The 18,135-nt window shown below is 51.4% G+C and overlaps 1 protein-coding gene across 1 annotated transcript in view; it reads right to left on the bottom strand.

Annotated features, from left to right (window-relative positions):
• PREX1 (phosphatidylinositol-3,4,5-trisphosphate-dependent Rac exchange factor 1) overlaps positions 1-18,135 on the bottom strand; it is a 189,232-nt gene that overhangs the window by 12,752 nt on the left and 158,345 nt on the right. Inside the window, exons 19-31 of the mRNA XM_006772500.2 lie at positions 17,173-17,321; positions 15,385-15,470; positions 14,318-14,454; positions 13,494-13,614; positions 11,104-11,291; positions 10,673-10,834; positions 9,811-10,021; positions 9,092-9,368; positions 6,498-6,704; positions 5,083-5,171; positions 3,725-3,807; positions 3,476-3,566; positions 1,208-1,336 (exon numbers count right to left, since the gene is read on the bottom strand). Of these exons, the coding sequence (XP_006772563.1) occupies positions 1,208-1,336; positions 3,476-3,566; positions 3,725-3,807; positions 5,083-5,171; positions 6,498-6,704; positions 9,092-9,368; positions 9,811-10,021; positions 10,673-10,834; positions 11,104-11,291; positions 13,494-13,614; positions 14,318-14,454; positions 15,385-15,470; positions 17,173-17,321 (1,930 nt within the window). The remainder of the gene's footprint in view (positions 1-1,207; positions 1,337-3,475; positions 3,567-3,724; positions 3,808-5,082; positions 5,172-6,497; positions 6,705-9,091; positions 9,369-9,810; positions 10,022-10,672; positions 10,835-11,103; positions 11,292-13,493; positions 13,615-14,317; positions 14,455-15,384; positions 15,471-17,172; positions 17,322-18,135) is intronic.

An 18,135-nucleotide genomic window follows, 5' to 3' on the forward strand; every position in this document is an offset into this window, starting at 1 on the left:
GGAAAAGAATGAGCACAGAGGTCAGCACAGATTCGAGCAGAGCTGGGCCCTCCCAGAAGGCCAAGGCCCAAGCCCCAAGCCCTGCACAGGGACGCTCTGGATATGAACAGTTGCGCTAAGAAGCTCTGATTGAATAGTGAGTGAATTCCAGAAACCCTCAATTTCCAGGGGATGGAACCCCAACTGCTGGCTGTACCCCAACTGTTTACATATACCCACCAAACAGAGGCTGAAACCAGCCCCTCCAACTCCCGTGCCAGAGCCCCCCGTCCACACCTTGCACATGCACATGGACACACGCTTATATGCTTACACGTTCATGCAAGCACACAGGCACGTATGCACATTCTACACAGCCACAGCCCTGCACCCGCATAGACAGAGCTCAGACCTTCTGAACACAGACCTAACATCCTGGTCTCTTTCCTTCAAAAAAAAAGCTCTTAGGCCCAGAAGGAGGTTAAAAGAAAAATCTGAAAGGTCAACTCAGGCGCTGTTCCTGGGGGATGGCTCTGAAGCTTCGCCCCTCCACTGTCCTGGTCAAATGTCTCCTGGTCTAGGGTCCTTCTAAGCCCGGATCCCAGACTCAAATGCTGCCAAGGGTCAGGCAGGCAACTGTGTGAGGGACACCAGGAAGCAGGCCGTGATGAGGACTGTGGTGAACTGGAAGTCACCCCTCTCCCATCTAAGACGGCAGCTGCCTCTCATCACCCAAGTGTGACTGTGGGCCTGCAGGCCTGTTAGTGCCAGATCCCCTGACTGTTCAGGAGTAGCCAGAAATCTAGATTTTTATGTGACATCTCAGATAATGAAGCACGGGCAACCGATTCACTTTTTTTTATGCTATATCATCAAAGCTCATCGGTGGGCCAAGTCTGATCAGGGGACTCCTAGCTTGTGGCCTTGATAATAAATAAAAGGAACTGAATTAAATCTACAATTTCTGAAAAAGAAGGGGTAAGTTCAGCCTTCTCAGCCTCCTGACTCTGCAAGGAAGCCCCCGGCACCCCAAGTCAGATGTTTCTTAATCATGTGCCTGTACACGGTTCCAGGGCTCTGCCCAGGGCAGGACACTCACCTGAGGAAGAGGCACGACTCCTCCTCATCCCCCCAGACATGGAGATGGACCCACTCCTGACCCTTCCACATTCCACACTAAGAATCAACAGCCACAAACGGCCACGTTACCCTCCCCTGCCCAACTGACCTTCCACGTATTTCTGAATGTTGTCCACTAGGGTCTTGATGGAGTTGGGGAGGTTCCAGGGGTCCTCCTGGATGCTGATCTGGATCAAGCTCCGGCCACGAATTGTACACTCTTCTTTCTGTTTGAACTCTGGGGCAGGAAAGTGATATGAGGGCAGGAAAGGGGCAGAGTCGCTTTGGAGAACAGTGGCACAAAGGCCTATGTCCTATCACCAGATTCCAAGGCTCAGAATCCAAGAGCAAGGATGCTGGCAGGACTCAGGTACTAGCTGGTCCACGGAGGGCAAATACATGGCAAGTGTGCTACTGGTTCATAGTACCACGCCCATGGCAGACATCACTCATCAATCTTAGCACACTGTCCTGCTAGTTGAGGTGTAACTCCTCACCACTGATACCAATCCAGTGCAGACATCACAAATCAATCACTGCATTCTCTTCTCAGGTACTACCTCCACATAGCCACACCGATCAAGCTGGCACATGACTAAGGAACCTTTAACCTTTTCCCTATACAGAGGAGGACGCCCAAACACAGAATGGGGAGGTGTCTTGCCTCAAGTCACAGAGCTGAGTTGTGACAGAGCTGAGACTTGAACCTGACCCTGGCAGACATAGGCCCCTGTTTCTTGGACCTCTTCCCTGCAACAATGCCCCGGATTTCTGAGATATTTATGGTTCTGGTTCCTCTGGGCTTGATGTTTCTGCTTTCTGATGTCCGATCCTGGAAGAGATGATCCTGAGACAGCAGGAGGGGTAGCTGAGCTAGGGCACCCCAACTCTCCACACTTCCTACCCTCATTTAGGAGCAACTGCCTGTTTCTTTTCCTACCTCCTGCACCCAACTGGGAGCTCCTAGAGGTCAGGGCAGTGTCACATTCATCTCAGGACCTCCAGTGCCCAGCACAAGGTGTGGCATAAACTGGTTCCTGGAAATTATTTACTGGATGGATAGCTTCATGGATGGATGTGTGGGGAGTGTATGCATGGATGGATGGATGGATGAGTGGATAGATAGATGGTAGATGGATGGGTGGATGGATGAATGAGTGGATGGATGGGTGGGTGGATGGATGGATGGATGAGTGGATAGATAGATGGAGGATGGATGGGTGGATAAGTGGATGGATGGATGGTGGATGGGTGGGTGGGTAGATGGATGGGTAGGTGGGTAGATGGGTAAATGGGAGGAAAGGTGGGTTGGAGGACATACATGTCAATTCTTTTTCTCTCAATCATGTCAAGAAGTCCCAATTTGGTGGGTGAGTCCTTAACACTTCTTTACTGATCCTTCTCATGAGGGAGGCGCAAAGCACTCTGGGCAGGCAGCAGACCCTGACTGCAGTATGACGACATTTTTCGTGGCTGTTTCCATTGAGTTTATCACAGTCACCGTTATTTCACGGCATGTTATACAGGTTTTCCATATATGGGGAGTTTAAAACATTCCTTCCAAAATTACATCTTTTAAAGGGAATCATTTTTTCGATGAAGTTATGTCAATAATAATGCAGGCAGCAAATGAATATGCTTTTAAAAAATATAAAGACGTAGGTAGATTCTGTGAATATGAGTTACATGATGGAGGCAAGCTGAAGGTCCCCAGGGTTAGTGAATTGTGCTCCAGTCCCTCCCTTCCTGTTACAGACAGGAAGACAGAGGCCCAGAGAGGCTCAGGGACCCACACAGGGGTTCACAGATTTTTTTCTGTAAAGAGCCAGGTAGTCCGGCCAGCGTGGCTCAGTGGTTAAGTGTCAACCTATGAACCAGGAGGTCATAGTTCAATTCCCATTCAGGGCACATGCCTAAGTTTCAGGCTCAATCCTGGAGGGGTGTGTGCAGGAAGCAGCTGATCAATGATTCTCTCTCATCGTTGATGTCTCTATCCCTCTCTTTCTCTTTTCTTTCCTCTCTGAAATCATTAAAAACATTTTTAAAAAGAGCCTGGTAGAAACTGTTTGAGACTTTGCAGGGCTTACGGTGTCTGCCATGTGTTCATTTATTCCATTTTGTTTTTATTCCTCTTTATAAGTGAAAATATCATTCTCGGGTCAGAGACTATACAGAACCAGGCTATGGGCTGGATTTGGCCTGTGGGCTGAACTTGCTGACCCTTGGACGAGCCCTTACCCATTGGGCAGGAGAGGGCAAGGCTGAGAGTGTGAGCCCGGGCCCTGCCCCCGTCGGCACCCGTTCCCCATCCTCGCCGTCTCCTTGTTAGATGCTGGATGTCATTCCCAGCCCTGCGGAGGGGTGTCCCTGTGCTCACCTTGCAGGCAGTGGTCCATAGGGAAATGCTTGGTCTCTTCAAAAGCCCTGCTCATGACTGGCCCCTTGAGGAGTGCGTGGATGGAGTCCACCTGGTGGCAGGAGGCTCGAGGTTAGTGTGGCTCCTGTGGCCTCCAGGTTGCAGTGACCCTTGAGTCCCAGCACCTGACCCAGGTTCTGGCTTATGGGTTCTCACCCCGGGTGACGGGAGAAACCCAAGGTCCGGCCAGGGTGGGAACAAAGGTCCTACCTGGTTAAAGAGATGTTCCAGGCAGCCATGAAGTTTGTCCTGCTTGTCTGATGGAATCCGCATGTCGCAGGGCAGCTCGTCCCCTGGCCAAAGGAAGAAGCCACAGCCATCAACAAACTATTTCCGACCCATCTCACACCCTCCCAACCTCCTCCCAAGGAGGCTACGTCGCTGCAGAGCTCCAAAACCCACAGTGGATTTGGAGTCTGACACATTCGGATCCTGGCTGTGTGACACCAGGCAAATTTCTTGACCTCTCTGAGCCTCAGTTTCTTCATCTTCAAAATGGGCAACAGGAACTAAAGCATTACACAACTGTAAGTCATTGTTCTTCCTTCTGAGACTCTGCAAATGAGGAGACTGCGAGCCAGAGAGCAGGAACTGGACCCCAAGTCTCCGACCCATCCCCCAACTGTTCAGTTCAAGCAGCCGCCACACGGAAGCTCCTTCCTCAAACCTCCCCAGGGGTAGTTTTTATAGCCGAATATCTTATGTGATGAAATATTTATCTAAAGTCCAGCAATATCTTCAACATTACTTGTGCTTCTCTTTCTTCTGTTAAATTGGAAAAAAAAAATTGGAATTAAATTTTTATGCCCAGACTACCACTGGAAGGTCACACAACGCAGCTGTGACCGCGGGAGCTGGGGAACCGGGAGATGCGGGTGCAAGGGGGAGGGAGGCTTGTCACCACCCGCCCTTTCGTGCCTTTTCAATTATGAAGCAAGTGGATTTATAGCCTATTCACAAAATAAAACATTTAAAAGCTGAAATCAATGAAACTAAAATCAAAGCACATTTCAGTCTTTCAGAAAAAGCTGTACGTTCAGGATGATCTAATTTATAGAGTACAATGTGTGTCTGTCTGTCCACCCAGCCATCACCCACATGTCCATCTGTGCAGACCGTGCTCACCAATCGTCTCCACATGTGACGGCTGGTCATTTCTGAGGGTTCTGACTTATTGTCATGTACTTCTGTTGAACTTTTCCTATGTCGTCCGAATTTTTGGTTTGAGCACGTGTCATGGAAACCACCAAGCCGCCCTATTTTAGCGATGTCAGAGCAACTCATCGCAATCTCTAATTGCATCATGTATGTTTTCATGTGTTCCATGTCCCATGACATTCGTGGAGAACGTCAGCTCCACAAGGGCCAGGATCTTTTGTTTGGTTCCTTGTTGTGATCCCAGCACAACATAGGTGCTCAATAAAATGTGCTGAGTGAGTGAATGAAAGGAAAGGCACTCCCAGACTAAAAAACATCGTATATGATAACACCAAGTAAAGTGCAATAAAATAAACAAAACCAAGTCCCGCTGGGGACCCCTGCCCTCGAACAGGAGCCGCTGCACTCACCAGACCCCATCTCGTCGCTGCCCAGGTAGGAGCTGTTACTTCTCACGCTGGTGTAGGACAGGACGGAGTCCCGATTGCTATTGCACTCGCTGCAAAGGGGCAGAGAGGAAGACAGGAGTCACCCTCCAGCTCACACTCTCTGGTCCCTGCACCCAGAACCCACTTTCTGAGTGTAGACAAAATCCCTAGCTCCTCAGAGGACAGCTGGTCCAGAAAGGGCGCAGCAGACCGCCCGTCAGTGCCAGAGACGGGGAAGGCTGCCCTGAGGGATTTTCTGATGGTGGAGAAACCCTTCTCGGCCCCAGCACAGAAATGCAGGAACAGTAAGAGGACAGTTTTTTTGCTTTTATTTGGGAGTAAACTTCCATCACTCCCCTCATGGGAGAAGCCTGGTTCCTGGACACGTGTGCACATGCCACCCTCGGCCACACGGTTCCGTGTTCGTCTCCCCCGCCTGGCTGGGAACCTCCGGAGGACAGGACCGTGCTCTCTTAGCTTGTGTCCCAGGAACTCAGAAGGTATGGAAATCAAAAAGCACAACCCTGAAATTCTTTCACCTTTTTGAAAATTAAAGGAAAAATCGGAAAACCCAAACATGTCAGACTGGAAACCCAGAGAGATGGTGGCACCTTGGCTGTGGACACGAGGCGCCGGGAGCATCTGCCTCTACAGAAACTCCGCCAGAAACACAGGCCAGTCAGACCCCCTCGAAGACTGACAGACATGAACACCGGGAGGCTGGGGCGCAGGTCATTCATATCAAATTCCAGCCGTTCTGTATTTTGCCCAAAACAACTGAAGCGCCCTCCAAGGTTCTACTCTCCCCACGCGATCCAATGTTACAGAACCGCTCCCTGGAGCCCACAGCGCTGTTTATTTGTGGTAAGGACGTCCACTCACCCACCACATGGTTTATTACAGGAAATTGAATTTTTAGTCCATTTAACCCACTAATTAGGACTTCACTGATCTTGTTATAATTAACTTAACCAGTAAAAAACAAAACAACAACAACTCAGACCTTCTCAGACAGAGTTAGGAGGGGAAAAACTGCCTTCCTCCTGGGATCAAGTAAAAATAAAGTACTTGTTGCAGAAACCATGTATGTTTTAAGACACACCACAGATCTCAACTTCTTCTCTGACCGCATTCCATCAGCGTGCGCAGAGCGGCCCCAGAGCAGAATGGACGGGTGGTGGCCACAAGGGGGCAGAGCCCACAAGGGGGTAGAGCTTGCAACGTTAGCGTTGGGAGCTTAGATAACCCCCAGAACCACATGACTTAGCAACAGTGCCCCATCCCACTGCTTCCTGGAAAATGTCCCTCTAATTCTGACTTTCCCACAGGTCAGTGGCCTCAACCGTCCCACTGGCCACCCATGTCAAACCCCAGATGACGCCCACTGCTGCCCCCACCTGTAGGAGTCACGGTAGCTCATGGTGTCATGACCTGAGTCCTCCTGATCCTCCTCAGACACCTTGAAACACACTTTCTTGATGCCCCCATGGTCGGTCCTGTCCATCTCGCTCTCTTCGTTGACCAGTGGGGAGGACGAGGTCTCCTCAGCCAAGGGTGGATGGCAGGACCCTCCCGAGGTGGGCTCCGTGATGGTGGACAGCAGCCTGTGGGAGCAAAGACTTTGAACTCAAAGGCACATGCTGGTGGTTTTAATGGCCTTCATGGGGGCTCCAGGCAAGGTCCTGATCTCGGGCCTCACCTCTGACCCTAACAGAGGAGCACTTATCCCGTCCCTCCTGTAGGGGCATGAGAAACAGCGGTTCTTTATTTCATGGCCAAGCTACACAAGGTTCAAGGGCATAGAACACGACTGGGAAGGTTGCTGCAGAAGTTCAGAGAGCACATCTTTTCGGCGTTGAGGGCCATATGATCTCAGTTACAACTACTCAACTTTGCCGCATTCATGCGAAAGTACCACAGACAACATGGGAATGAATGCGCATGGTTGTGTTCCAATGAGACTTTAAGACAACGAGGCAGTGGGCTGGATTTGGCCCTAGTTTGTCAGCCCGTGGCACAGAGTATCATTAATGGTCAAGTTCATAGGTTTTTAAAACAGACAGACCCCAGATTCAAATCTCGATGCTGCCACTTGCTAGCTTAGAGACCTACAGCAAATTATTTAACCTCTCTGAGACATACAGTGGAGTCATACCAGCATCTATGTCCCTGGCTGGTATGAAAATTAAGGGAGTTAAAATATGTACAGTGCTTAAACGAGTGTCTGGTACCTTGTATGTGAGCAATAAACCCTGGCTGATGAAATCCTATTACAACTCAATGAGGTCAGTATTATGATCAGCTCCATTTTACAGATGAGGAAATTGAGGCTCAGAGAAATCAAGAGACTTGTCTAAGGTCACACAGCTAATAAATAGCAGGGCCAGGATTCAAACCCAGATTCTACCTGGCTCAAAACCCCTACATTATTTTTCCTTTTATCACAGACAATTTTCATTATACAAGAAAGTAGAAGGAACAGTATGAAGAATGCCAGGCACGCATAGCTAGCTTCAACAATGGCAACTCAGGGTTCATTTTTGTTTCCTCAGTCTTTCCCGTTGCTCTTCCTTTTTCTGGAGTATTTAAAACCTAGCTAAGCTGTCATAAATTTCCCCTATAAACACTTCCCTGTGTGTGTCTAGCACATAAGGACTTTCTTTTAAAGCAATGGTTCTCAACTAAGGGTGATTCTGCACCTCCCAGAGGAAACACTGAGCAACTCAGCATACTTCCTGAGGGGCAGACACTTGTCCGTGTCCAGAGACATCTGTTAGTTGTCACAACTGGAGCGGGACAGGGGTGGGGGAAATACCGCATCCAGTGAGTAGAGGCCAGGGATGCCGCTACCTACCTTACACTGCACACCACACCGCAAAGATGGTGTCCTTAATGTCAAGGCTGAGAAACACTGTTTTGAACCTAACCAGACTGCCATTACCACACCTACCAAATCAGTAATTCCTTAACACCATCTAGTATCCAGTCCATGTTCAAATACCCCTGGTTGTCTGCAAAGGGTCTTTTCACAGATGGTGTGTTAGAAACAGAACCCTAGCCAGGTCCAGACACTGCATTTGGTTGGTATGTCTCTTCTCTAACAGATCCTCCTCCTCCTCCCTGGACCTGCTCCCCACCCCAACCCCCATCAGTTATTTCCATCTAGAATCACCCTCCCTCTGGATTTGGCCACTTGTGTCCCCCGGGTGCCAATGTCACCATCCTCTATCCCAGTGGTTCTCAACCTGGGGGGCGAACGACCCTTTCACAGGGGTCGCCTAAGACCATCGGAAAACATATATATAATTACACATTGTTTTTGTGATTCATCACTATGCTTTAATTATGTTCAATTTGTCACAATGAAAATACATCCTGCATATCAGATGTTTACATTACGATTCATAACAGTAGCAAAATTACAGTTATGAAGTAGCAATGAAAATAATTTTACGGTTGGGGGTCACCACAACATGAGGAACTGTATTAAAGGGTCGCGGCATTAGGAAGGTTGAGAACCACTGCTCTATCCTCCGCGTCCTACAGTTGAGTCGTGAGACCTAGCTCTTTGATTCGAGAACAGTGCCATTTCTGTTGGCGAGAACACTTTGTAGATGGTGCTGTGTGTGTGCCCCATTGCATTACACCAAAAGGGACACCATCTCTCTTTCTGTTAAAGTTCCAAAGTCCCCCAAACCTTTTCCCAAATAGTTTTAGCCTCTGCTAATGATTGCTGTCTACATCTATCATTTCATGAGAGCAGTGGCTCTCATGCAGGAGTGATTTTGCCCCTGTCCCCTGAGGGGGTATTTAGCAACATTTGTCATGGCTGGGGAAGAGAGGTGCTCCTGGCATCTAGGGGTGCTGATAAATTGCCTATGATGTACAGGACAGCCCCCGCTACAAAGAATCCTGACTCTAACACACACACACACACACACACACACACACACACTCACTCACTCAATTCCTTCTTGGGGTCAGGGCTCACCTGTTGATCTGGGTGACATACTGTTTCATCTCCTTCAGGGCCACATCCAGTTTGGTAAAGAGTTGCAGATAGGCGTCCTGGATCTCACGGTCCTCCTGCTTGAGGAGAAAGCTCAGACCCCGCTCCTCTGGGCCCAGGGCCCCATTGGCTGGCCCAAAGCTGCTGTCACGGGGACTTTGGCATTGAGGGTCCCCATCCACAACAGGCAGGCACTTCCAGGATGGGGCAGCCATGGTGGTGATGCAGTGCTGGGTGTAGGACATAGGGTTCAGGTGGCCTACACGGATAAAGAGAGAGTTCACTTGGAAACCGTGCCCAGACGCCCACAATCCCCTTGGCTAGAAGTATATAATCCATTTCTAGGATTCCCAATAAATATGATAATTTTCCCTTTTAAATATTATTTTAATCCCCCAGATTACTTCAAGACAAAAATTTTGGCTTAGTGTTAATATGCCTTTAACTACTGTGATCTTTTCCTGCCTGGAAAGCAGACATGATGATTGGTACTCCAGCAGCCATTCTATACCGTGAGGCATCCTTCAGGATGAAAGCCACCTCTACACCATAGAGATGATGGTGTAGGCAGAGAGGAGCCTAGATCCTGGATGACTGTGAAGCCATCATTCCAGCCCTGGAGCGCTGACCTCCAGACATGTTTCTGTTTGAGTGTCTGTGGTGTGAGATCCAAACACAATTTCTAACACACATGCAGTTACCTTGCTCTGGGTCAAGGCCAATGAGGGAGGGTTTGCGACCAAAGCGAATGCTGAAGGACCTGCCAATGGAGGGAGTGGTCTTGGGGTAGGACACTTCCATGATGTTGATGTGGCAGTTGGTGGGGCAGAAGTCCAGGCCACACGGAGAACGGGGTTCCTGGGGTGCTTGCTTGAAGGGTGGGCTGATCCTGCCCTTCAGCTGGGCTGCAAACTGACAGAGGCGGGGACATGAGGCCATGCTCCAGGACTCCGGGAATTCCGGTGTCCCCCCAGTTCCCACTTTATCCTGGTCTAGGCCAGACATTCCAAATTGGACAAAATGAATAGCCCCAATGGACAGGTGGATTCCCCTGCACTGCCTTCCACTGGATCCAGATTTCAGGGAAAGTCTGGAGAAATCTGAGTCCTCTGAGTACCTACCCACCTTCATGTCTCCATTTTAGCTGCACACGTGAGCTAAAACCATCTCTCCCCAACGCATAGTCCATGAGATTCAGGTAAGGCTGCCTCCCCATGCTTGCAGTTACTGGTACAGAGCTAGGCACGAGACCCAAGCCAAGCCAACAGAAGCTCTCGATTCCTTTTCTACGGGGGTTCCTAAGGGTACAGCTACTGGGGGCCATTTTGTCACCACATGAGAAAGGCCTGCCCGACAGCGGAGCCAACATGGGAAAATAAAGTCAAGAGAAGGAGAGAGGCCATGCTCGTACGATAGTCTGAGCACCTGGATACGACCATGCCTGAAGTTCACCTCTGGACTTTCCAGTAATAAAAGCCAATAAAGTCTCCTATTTGTCTAAGCTAAGTTGTGGTGGGTTTTGACATTTATAACCAAAATGCCCCAGGTTGAGGGAAAAGGTACCTCCTGATAGCAGGCAATCCTCTGGCCAATGCTCTCCAGCTTGATGTCGCAGATGTGACGGAACTCGAAATGGGACATGGTCCTGATGCTGTTGCTCAGGGCCATGAGCCGCCCACAGTTCTGCACAAAGACGCTGTCATCGGCAGCAAAGGCCTCGAGGATCTGCAGAAACATCAACTCCTGAGCACACGCTCTGCACCAAGGAGGGTCTTAAGCAGTTTATCTACAGAGATTCCTGTGTGCCTCATAAGACCCCCATGAGGTCAGGTCTATTACTGGCCCATTTTGCAGATGCGTGACCTGAGGCTAAAGAGATAAGCCATTCTTCTAAATCCCATGTCGTGGGCAGAGACTAGAATTCAGGGCTCCAGGCTAACTCAGAGGAAACGGGAATCAGGCTGCTCCACCCCCAGGGCAGTGCCACACAAGACCTTGGCAGTGAGGCCGAAGCAGCCACGGGGCTCCACGATCTTTTCCAGCACGTGACACTTGATGCCCGCTGTGCTCACGTACTCATACACCACGCCATGCTCCAGGTGCACATTGTCCACATTCAGGCTAACCACAGGGCTGTCCTCATGCAGGCTCAGCTGGGCACCCATGGACAGCAGAGGGAAGGCTGAAAGCCAAAAGGACAATCAACTCTGAAGAGGGGGCTCCACTCCACAGCCAGCCAGCCCGCTGGTGCTGCACCACAGACAGCTCCCGCCAGGCAGATGGGGAACTGAAGCCTGTGCTGCAGCTCTGTTGGATTTTGCCAGCCTACTATTATTCACACCTTGTCCTACATTGTCCCTCTAGAAATCTACCCATGTGCCCTATCCCAGTCTATGTGGCTTAGAAGAGGCCCCCCTACACCTGCATCATTCATCAAAGGCACAAGCTGAAGATTTCCTCTATTCACAGTGACTGGCTCAGGAATGAGCACGTGACCCAAGCTGGGCCAATGAGAGTCAAGTCTGGGACTTTTGCTGGATCTACAAAGAGCTGGAGACATTCTCTTTTCAACTGGATTCCAAGCTGCCAGGACCATCGCATGGATAAAACAGCAGGTAAAAGGAAAACCAACACAGAGGGAGCAGAGGTGAAAACTAGAGAGAAAGAGACTCCTTAGGAGACTACTGAAAGCACTGGATTGAGCAAGATCTGAAGCTTACATGACCCTACTCAGACTTTTCAGTTTCCTGAGTTACTGTTGTTATGTAGCCCAGATACAGTCCCAATCAACATGGGCCCAGAGAGGCTACATGACAAGGTATGTCACAGCTAGGGAGTGACATACCTAGAAAACAAAGAAGGCACTACATGATATACAGTTAACTAATACATGCAGTAAAGAAAAAGAATAGGATAGGATAGGATAGGATAGGATAGAATAAGGAGACTCTGGGACAGAAGGGCGCTCTGAGGAGGTAACATCTGAGAAGAGAGGTGAATGAGACAAGAAGTACTCAGAAAGAGCACATTCAGGCAGAGGGAACTGCAAGTGCAAAGGTCCTGGGGTAGGAGTACATTTGGTGCTGGAATGGATGAAGCAGAGAGGGAAAACAGGAAAGTGATGAGAGGTGAGGTTGAAGACCATGGTGAGGACTTGATCTTTGTCCTGAGTTAGGATGGGAGTCACTGGAATGTTTTATTCTGGTTTTTTTTAGAACAGCCCATAGGAGGAGAGGTGAGGCAGGACAGGGAGGATAATGAACAGCTATTGCAATCGTCCTGGTGAGAAAGACGGTGGCTTGGACCAGGCAGCAATGGAGGTGGTGGGAAGTGGTATAACTCTGGGTGCATGAGGAAGACAGAGGCAACAAAGTGTGCTTCTGGAATTAAGGTGGAGGGAGTCAGAAGAAAGGGAACAGTTGAGGGGATTCCAAGATCTAGGACCTAAGAATCTGAAAGATGAAGATGGGACGCTCAGGGGAAGTTCAGGAGTTTCCATTTTGGCCATGTGGAGTCTGTGATGCCTGTTAGATACTGGATGGGTGGTGGGGGAGGTAGAAAGACGGGTCTGGAGTTCAGGGCTGAGGCTGCACTGGAGAGATAAATGTGGGAGGTCGTAGTAGGCAGAATAATGGCCCCAGAATTCATCCCTGGACTATATGCTCTCACATGGCAAGGGGAAATGACGGTTGCAGATGGAACTAAGGTTCTAAGCAGATAGCTTTACAATGAGATGAACCTGGATGAGTCAGGTAGACCAGTGTAATCACAAGGCTCTTAAATGGGGAAGATGGAAGAGGAAGAGGCAGAGTTAGAGAGGTGGCAAGGAGAGAAGGGCTCGGGCCAACATTGCTGGCTCCGCATATGAAAGAAGGGGGCCGTGACCCAAGGAACATAGGCAGCTTCTAGAAGCTGAAACGGGCAAGTAAATTAGTTCTCCTCTAGAGATGCAAAGAGAATGCAACCCTGCTGACACCTCGGTTCTAGCCCCGTGAGCCTCATCTCAGACTCCGACCTCCGGGCCTGTAAGAGAGTAAATGTGTGCTGTTCTAAGCCACCAGGTCTGCGGTGCTTGTCAGAGCAGCAGTCAGAAACGAATACAGAACTGATGGTGTCAAGATGGGATCACAATTCCCTCTTCTAGGAATATATCCCAAGAAACCAGAAACACCAATCAGAAAGGATATATGCACCCCTCTGTTCATAGCAGCACAATTCACCATAGCTAAGATCTGGAAACAGCCTAAGTGCCCATCAGTAGATGAATGGATTAGAAAACAGTGGTACATCTCAACGATAGATGGGAACACAAGGGAGGGTAGACACAGAAGAGGACCCAGCTCCCCGCTGGAGTCTCTAGCTCACTGCCCACCTGTCCTGTTACCTGAGTCGGGCTGGTCTTCCTCCCGGGCCCCCTCACCACCTGGGTCTTCGCCAGGGGTCTCCTGGCTGGCTCGGGCCTCCTGAGCATCCTCATGGGTGTGGTAGATCCACTGGTACAGGCCCTGTGAGGGGAGCAGAGCAAGAGGGGCAGCCATGGTGCTGGGAGCCCAGGGAGGAAGGGACGGCAAAGGTGCAAACGGTTCCCCAACTCCAGGGCTCAGGTGTTTAGCCTGCGGTGACACCTCCTTTGGAGAGGCCCCCAAGGCTTCGCTCTGGAACCTCCCCGAGGAACCTCCAGTCACCCTTAGCCCTCACCCTCTATAGTCTATACGCCACACAGGTGCCAGGGGAGGGGGGAGCCTTTAAAAATGGAAGTCGGATCCATGGGTGCAGAAAACGTGTCTCTCCTGTGGCCCCAGGGCCTAGAAAAGTGTCAGGCACACAGCAGGTGCTCAATAAACACTTACTAGATAATCCAATAAATAATACCACCTTCCACTGAACCCCAGCCCCTGACCCAAGTACAACATCAATTTTCACCATCCACATAACCATTTGCCCAACGTGCCTATGTAGTAAGAAAAGAGGGTCTTATCACACCCATTCACACCTGGAAAACCGAGGGCATGAGGTATTACAGCCCAGCTCCTCCAATCCAGGGAGGCAGAGGGGGCAGAGGGTCGAAGCCCAGCTCGGTCCCACCAGCCCTCCCTGACCCCAAACACCATGATGCCTTCAGACTTTCTTCCAGAGAAAGGTGGCCCTCAGCCCCACCCCCTCACTGAGCAGGACTCCGCTGATCCCCTTGGCTGCTGGGTGGCTTACCAGGGCCTCTTCTCGGCGGTTTCGGAATGCCTGGAAGTGCTCCAGGACTTCAGGGGCACCGTCGTTCATCACGTTGTTGCCATTGACCTTCAAGATACACTGGCCAGCACAGAGCCCTGCGGCCGCGGCCTCTGACCCTAAGGGAGACGGGAATGCTTGAGGCTGAATGCCAGGCGGAGGGCCTGAGCAGTGCAGGCAAGGGCAAGAATCCAGATGAACACTGTCCTCCACCCACCCCCAAACACTCCACCTCCATCCCTCCCACCCAGGAGCCACTCTCTGACCCACTCCAGTAGGCAGGGCAGGGACCGGCATGCCCATTTTGCAGAAGTAGAAGTTAGGGCTCAGAGAAACAGCAACTAGTTTCACTCTAAAACTTCATCTCCTTTAAAATCCTGCAACAACCTGTGATACTGGTACCAGGATCAGCCCATTTTGTAGACAGGAATACAGAGGCTCAAAGAGGCAAAGTAATTCTCTCAAGGTCACTTTGCTAGGAGAAGCCCGGGTCAAACCCAGGTCTATAGGACCCCAAATGCATGTTTTCTCAGCTGTACCACAATTCCCAAACTATAGGCCATGGACCCCAGGGTTCTGTGTGGTTAATATGAAGGGTCTCTAAATGCAGATGAAATGCCAAGCTTTGTCTGTACATGAAATAATATCAGGCCCATTCGGTGTGATGGTTGACGAGCACAGGCCTGGACCCCAGGGGCCTGGGTTCAAACCCTGGCTCTGCCACTAACCAACCGTGTGACTTTCGGTAAGTTTCTGCCTGGCCATGAGCTTGAGCTGAGGAATAGGTCTCTTGTTGAGTAAATGGGTATTTCTCACCTTGCCATAGTCCTCACCACTCCCTGTTGTCTTTCTCTCAGTTACTCATTTGTAACTGCCTGACCCCCATAGGTGTTTGCATTTGCAAGCCTTGGCCTCAAGCAAAGAAAGTAAGTGCTAATGCTGCACTATGAGCACAGGCCTGGTGGTAATGGTTTGGGCGGCTCTGAGCTCCTATCTCACACACAGATGGGTCTCCCGAGCTCCCCTCTGTCTGTTAGGCTCCCACTCACCTCTCCCGACAGCATAGACATAGGGCGGGGCAGCTCCCCGGATCTGGAAGCACAAAGCCTCCGGATGGTCAGGGACTTTGACGATCCTGCAGCAGGAGAAGCAGCCATAAGGAAAAGCAGCATCACTCCCAACGGCCCAGCAGGACACCCCGAGGAGCCCCTGCCTCCAGGAATTTTGGGAAACCCAGCCCCAAATCATAGCAATGCCAGGCTTTCCAGCTCCCAGATATACAGAGAAACCTCGCTGAGCCTAACCAACGCCCCCACCACCAGGGTCTCCAGTTCATCTGAAGCATGGCCTGCCCTTGGAGCTGCAGTCCACACACAGAAATCTCGGGTCCCCCTCTCCCTTTTCCATCCCTCCTCGTGGGAGGAGGCCTCTTGGCGGCCAGAACAACACCTCTGCCGGTGAAGTTTTATTCAACAACCATGGATGGAAGAGTGAGAAGTGATCCCCACATCTTGGTGCTGACTCTAGAAAAAAGCCCACATGTGTCCTCTGGAGAACACGGTTTGAAAGCCCCGGTCTGGGCCATTCTGCAGGTGGGACACCAGAGCCGAGCAGGTGGCCCCTGCTCAGGACTGTGCAGGGGGCATCATTAACCCAGGGGCCTCGATGCAGCTGCCTGCTTCCCCAAGCGCATGTCCCCCACCATGGCCTTCAGGATCGCCTCTCCCGTCCCCACCAGCCAGAGAAAGCCAGGCTCTTGGGAGCCTGTTCTCAAACCCCAGGTGTTGCCAGACTTAAGACAGGCTCATTCCACGTGGGTGATTTCTGCCACTTCCACATTCCAGCCAACCAATCAATCATTTTCCCTAAATTGACTTGCCTTTCTACTGAAATAATCATATTAAAACTTTCCATCCCGCCTGTCAACAGAAAACTGGGAAGCATTTGCCTTAAATAGAAGGGAGAAGTGGAAACCAAATGCACAATTTTTAAAATAGAAAACGCTTCTCCCTGTACCTATATCTGGTATCCAACCACTTCTCACCACACCCCTGCTGCCATTCAGGCTGGGCCAGCAGCCTCCTCGCCGCTCCCCTGCTTCCACCTCTGCCCCCCACCGTCTGGTCTGCACCTGCAGCCAGAGGGACTCTGCCAGAACCTACATCAGGTCGTGCCTCGCCAGTGGCTCCACGGTCATTACTGTGGACACAAGGTCCTACAGGGCCTGGCCCCATTGTCTGGCCAACCTCATCACCCACCCCTCCCTCTCACACGCTCTGCTCCGGCACATCAGCTTCCTCGCTATTCCTCAAACACACCAGCCAGGTTCCTCCCCGCGCCTTTCATCGGCTGTTTTCTCTGCCTGGAGCCCTCTTCCCCCTCAAGTCCCCTGATTCCCTCCTCACCTCCTTCAGGCCTGCACCTCCGTGCTCAGTGGCACCCCGGCCACCATCCCTCCACACCGCCCATCTTCTTTCCCAGCGTTAGGTATCAGCCCACACTTGCTACCAGCTGGTCCCGTATGCCTCTTACTTCTCCACTGTTTGTGTCCGTCTGTCTCCTGCTCTACCCTCCAACCAGACTGAGGTCATGAGGGGGAGAAATGTACCCATCCAGACGTGGCTGGATCCCCAGAGCCTGAAGCACCGCTAGACACAGCGGGCGCACGATCAACACCTGCTGACCGACTGAAGGCAGCAGCCTCGTGTCATGTACCTGCAGAATGAGCCCCACCCACGGGGATCCAGGAAGGCTCGGCCCCCACCATCCCCAGCACTCAGGCAACTCCTCGACCTGAGAGGAAGGTCGCTGGACACCTGGCCCCTGGGGACACTCACTCTTTGGCCTTGGTGGCCACCAGGAGGCGCACGGGGCGGCGGGAGCAGAAAGACTGGTTGAGGATGGACTCCACCTCTGCGAATGGCCGCAGGAACACCAGGTCCTCGTTGATGGAATAGATCTTCCTCCCCACCTGCAGGCCAGCCATCTTGGCGGGGAGACAAGCACACCAGGTTGCTAGTCTCCTGTCCTCCTCACAGCCCCAGCCCCAGGGACTAAGCATGACCAGAGTGACCCCCAGGGCAACCAGCCCCCCTGTGTGGTAAGCAGTCCCTCCCCTCTGCAGGCTGGTGAGACTGGTTCTGGCCACGGAGCTCTGAAGGGAAGCTGGCTGGAGGCACTAACAGAAAAGACGTTTTCCCTCGAGGAGAAGCTGCTGTGGCCTGCCCCTGCTTCCCACCCTGCCATGTGAGGACAGGAGGCATAGAACTGGGGCAGCCCCCTTGTGACCAGGAGGGCTTGGCCAGCCAAGTCAAAGAGAGGTTGACCCTGAACCAAGACTCACAACCACCTCCTCCTTCTTCTAACCGCTTAGATCATTAGAAAAGCAAAGTCCTATGGCTCCAGCCACTGTGGGGCGAGCAGGTGGCTACACAGTGATTCCTAATCACTACACGGACACAAGCAGGCACCTGGACATGACAGGTGCCTCTCCCCACCCAGCCGCACACCCCAGGGGGCAGCGGAGAGGACCTGGGGCTGCAGCCTTGGCCTGCCACAGACTTGCTCTCCTTCCTCCTGCAGACCTTGTGTCCATGACAGCAAGAAACTTGTCTTATTCAGGCCACGGAGGGTTAGTTTTTCCCTTATCACAGCTGATTCAGAACCTCTTCCTTGCACCTCCCCACCAGGCCAGCAGAGGGAGCCAGTCGCACACACACTGAGAGGACAGCCCTGAGCAGAGGGGCTGTCCGGGCTTCAGGAGAAGGTCCACAAGATGGCCCTGAACTCAGTTTCCCTAC

The sequence above is a fragment of the Myotis davidii genome, unplaced genomic scaffold (assembly GCF_000327345.1).
Source record: "Myotis davidii unplaced genomic scaffold, ASM32734v1 scaffold526, whole genome shotgun sequence".
Lineage (NCBI taxonomy): Eukaryota > Metazoa > Chordata > Mammalia > Chiroptera > Vespertilionidae > Myotis > Myotis davidii.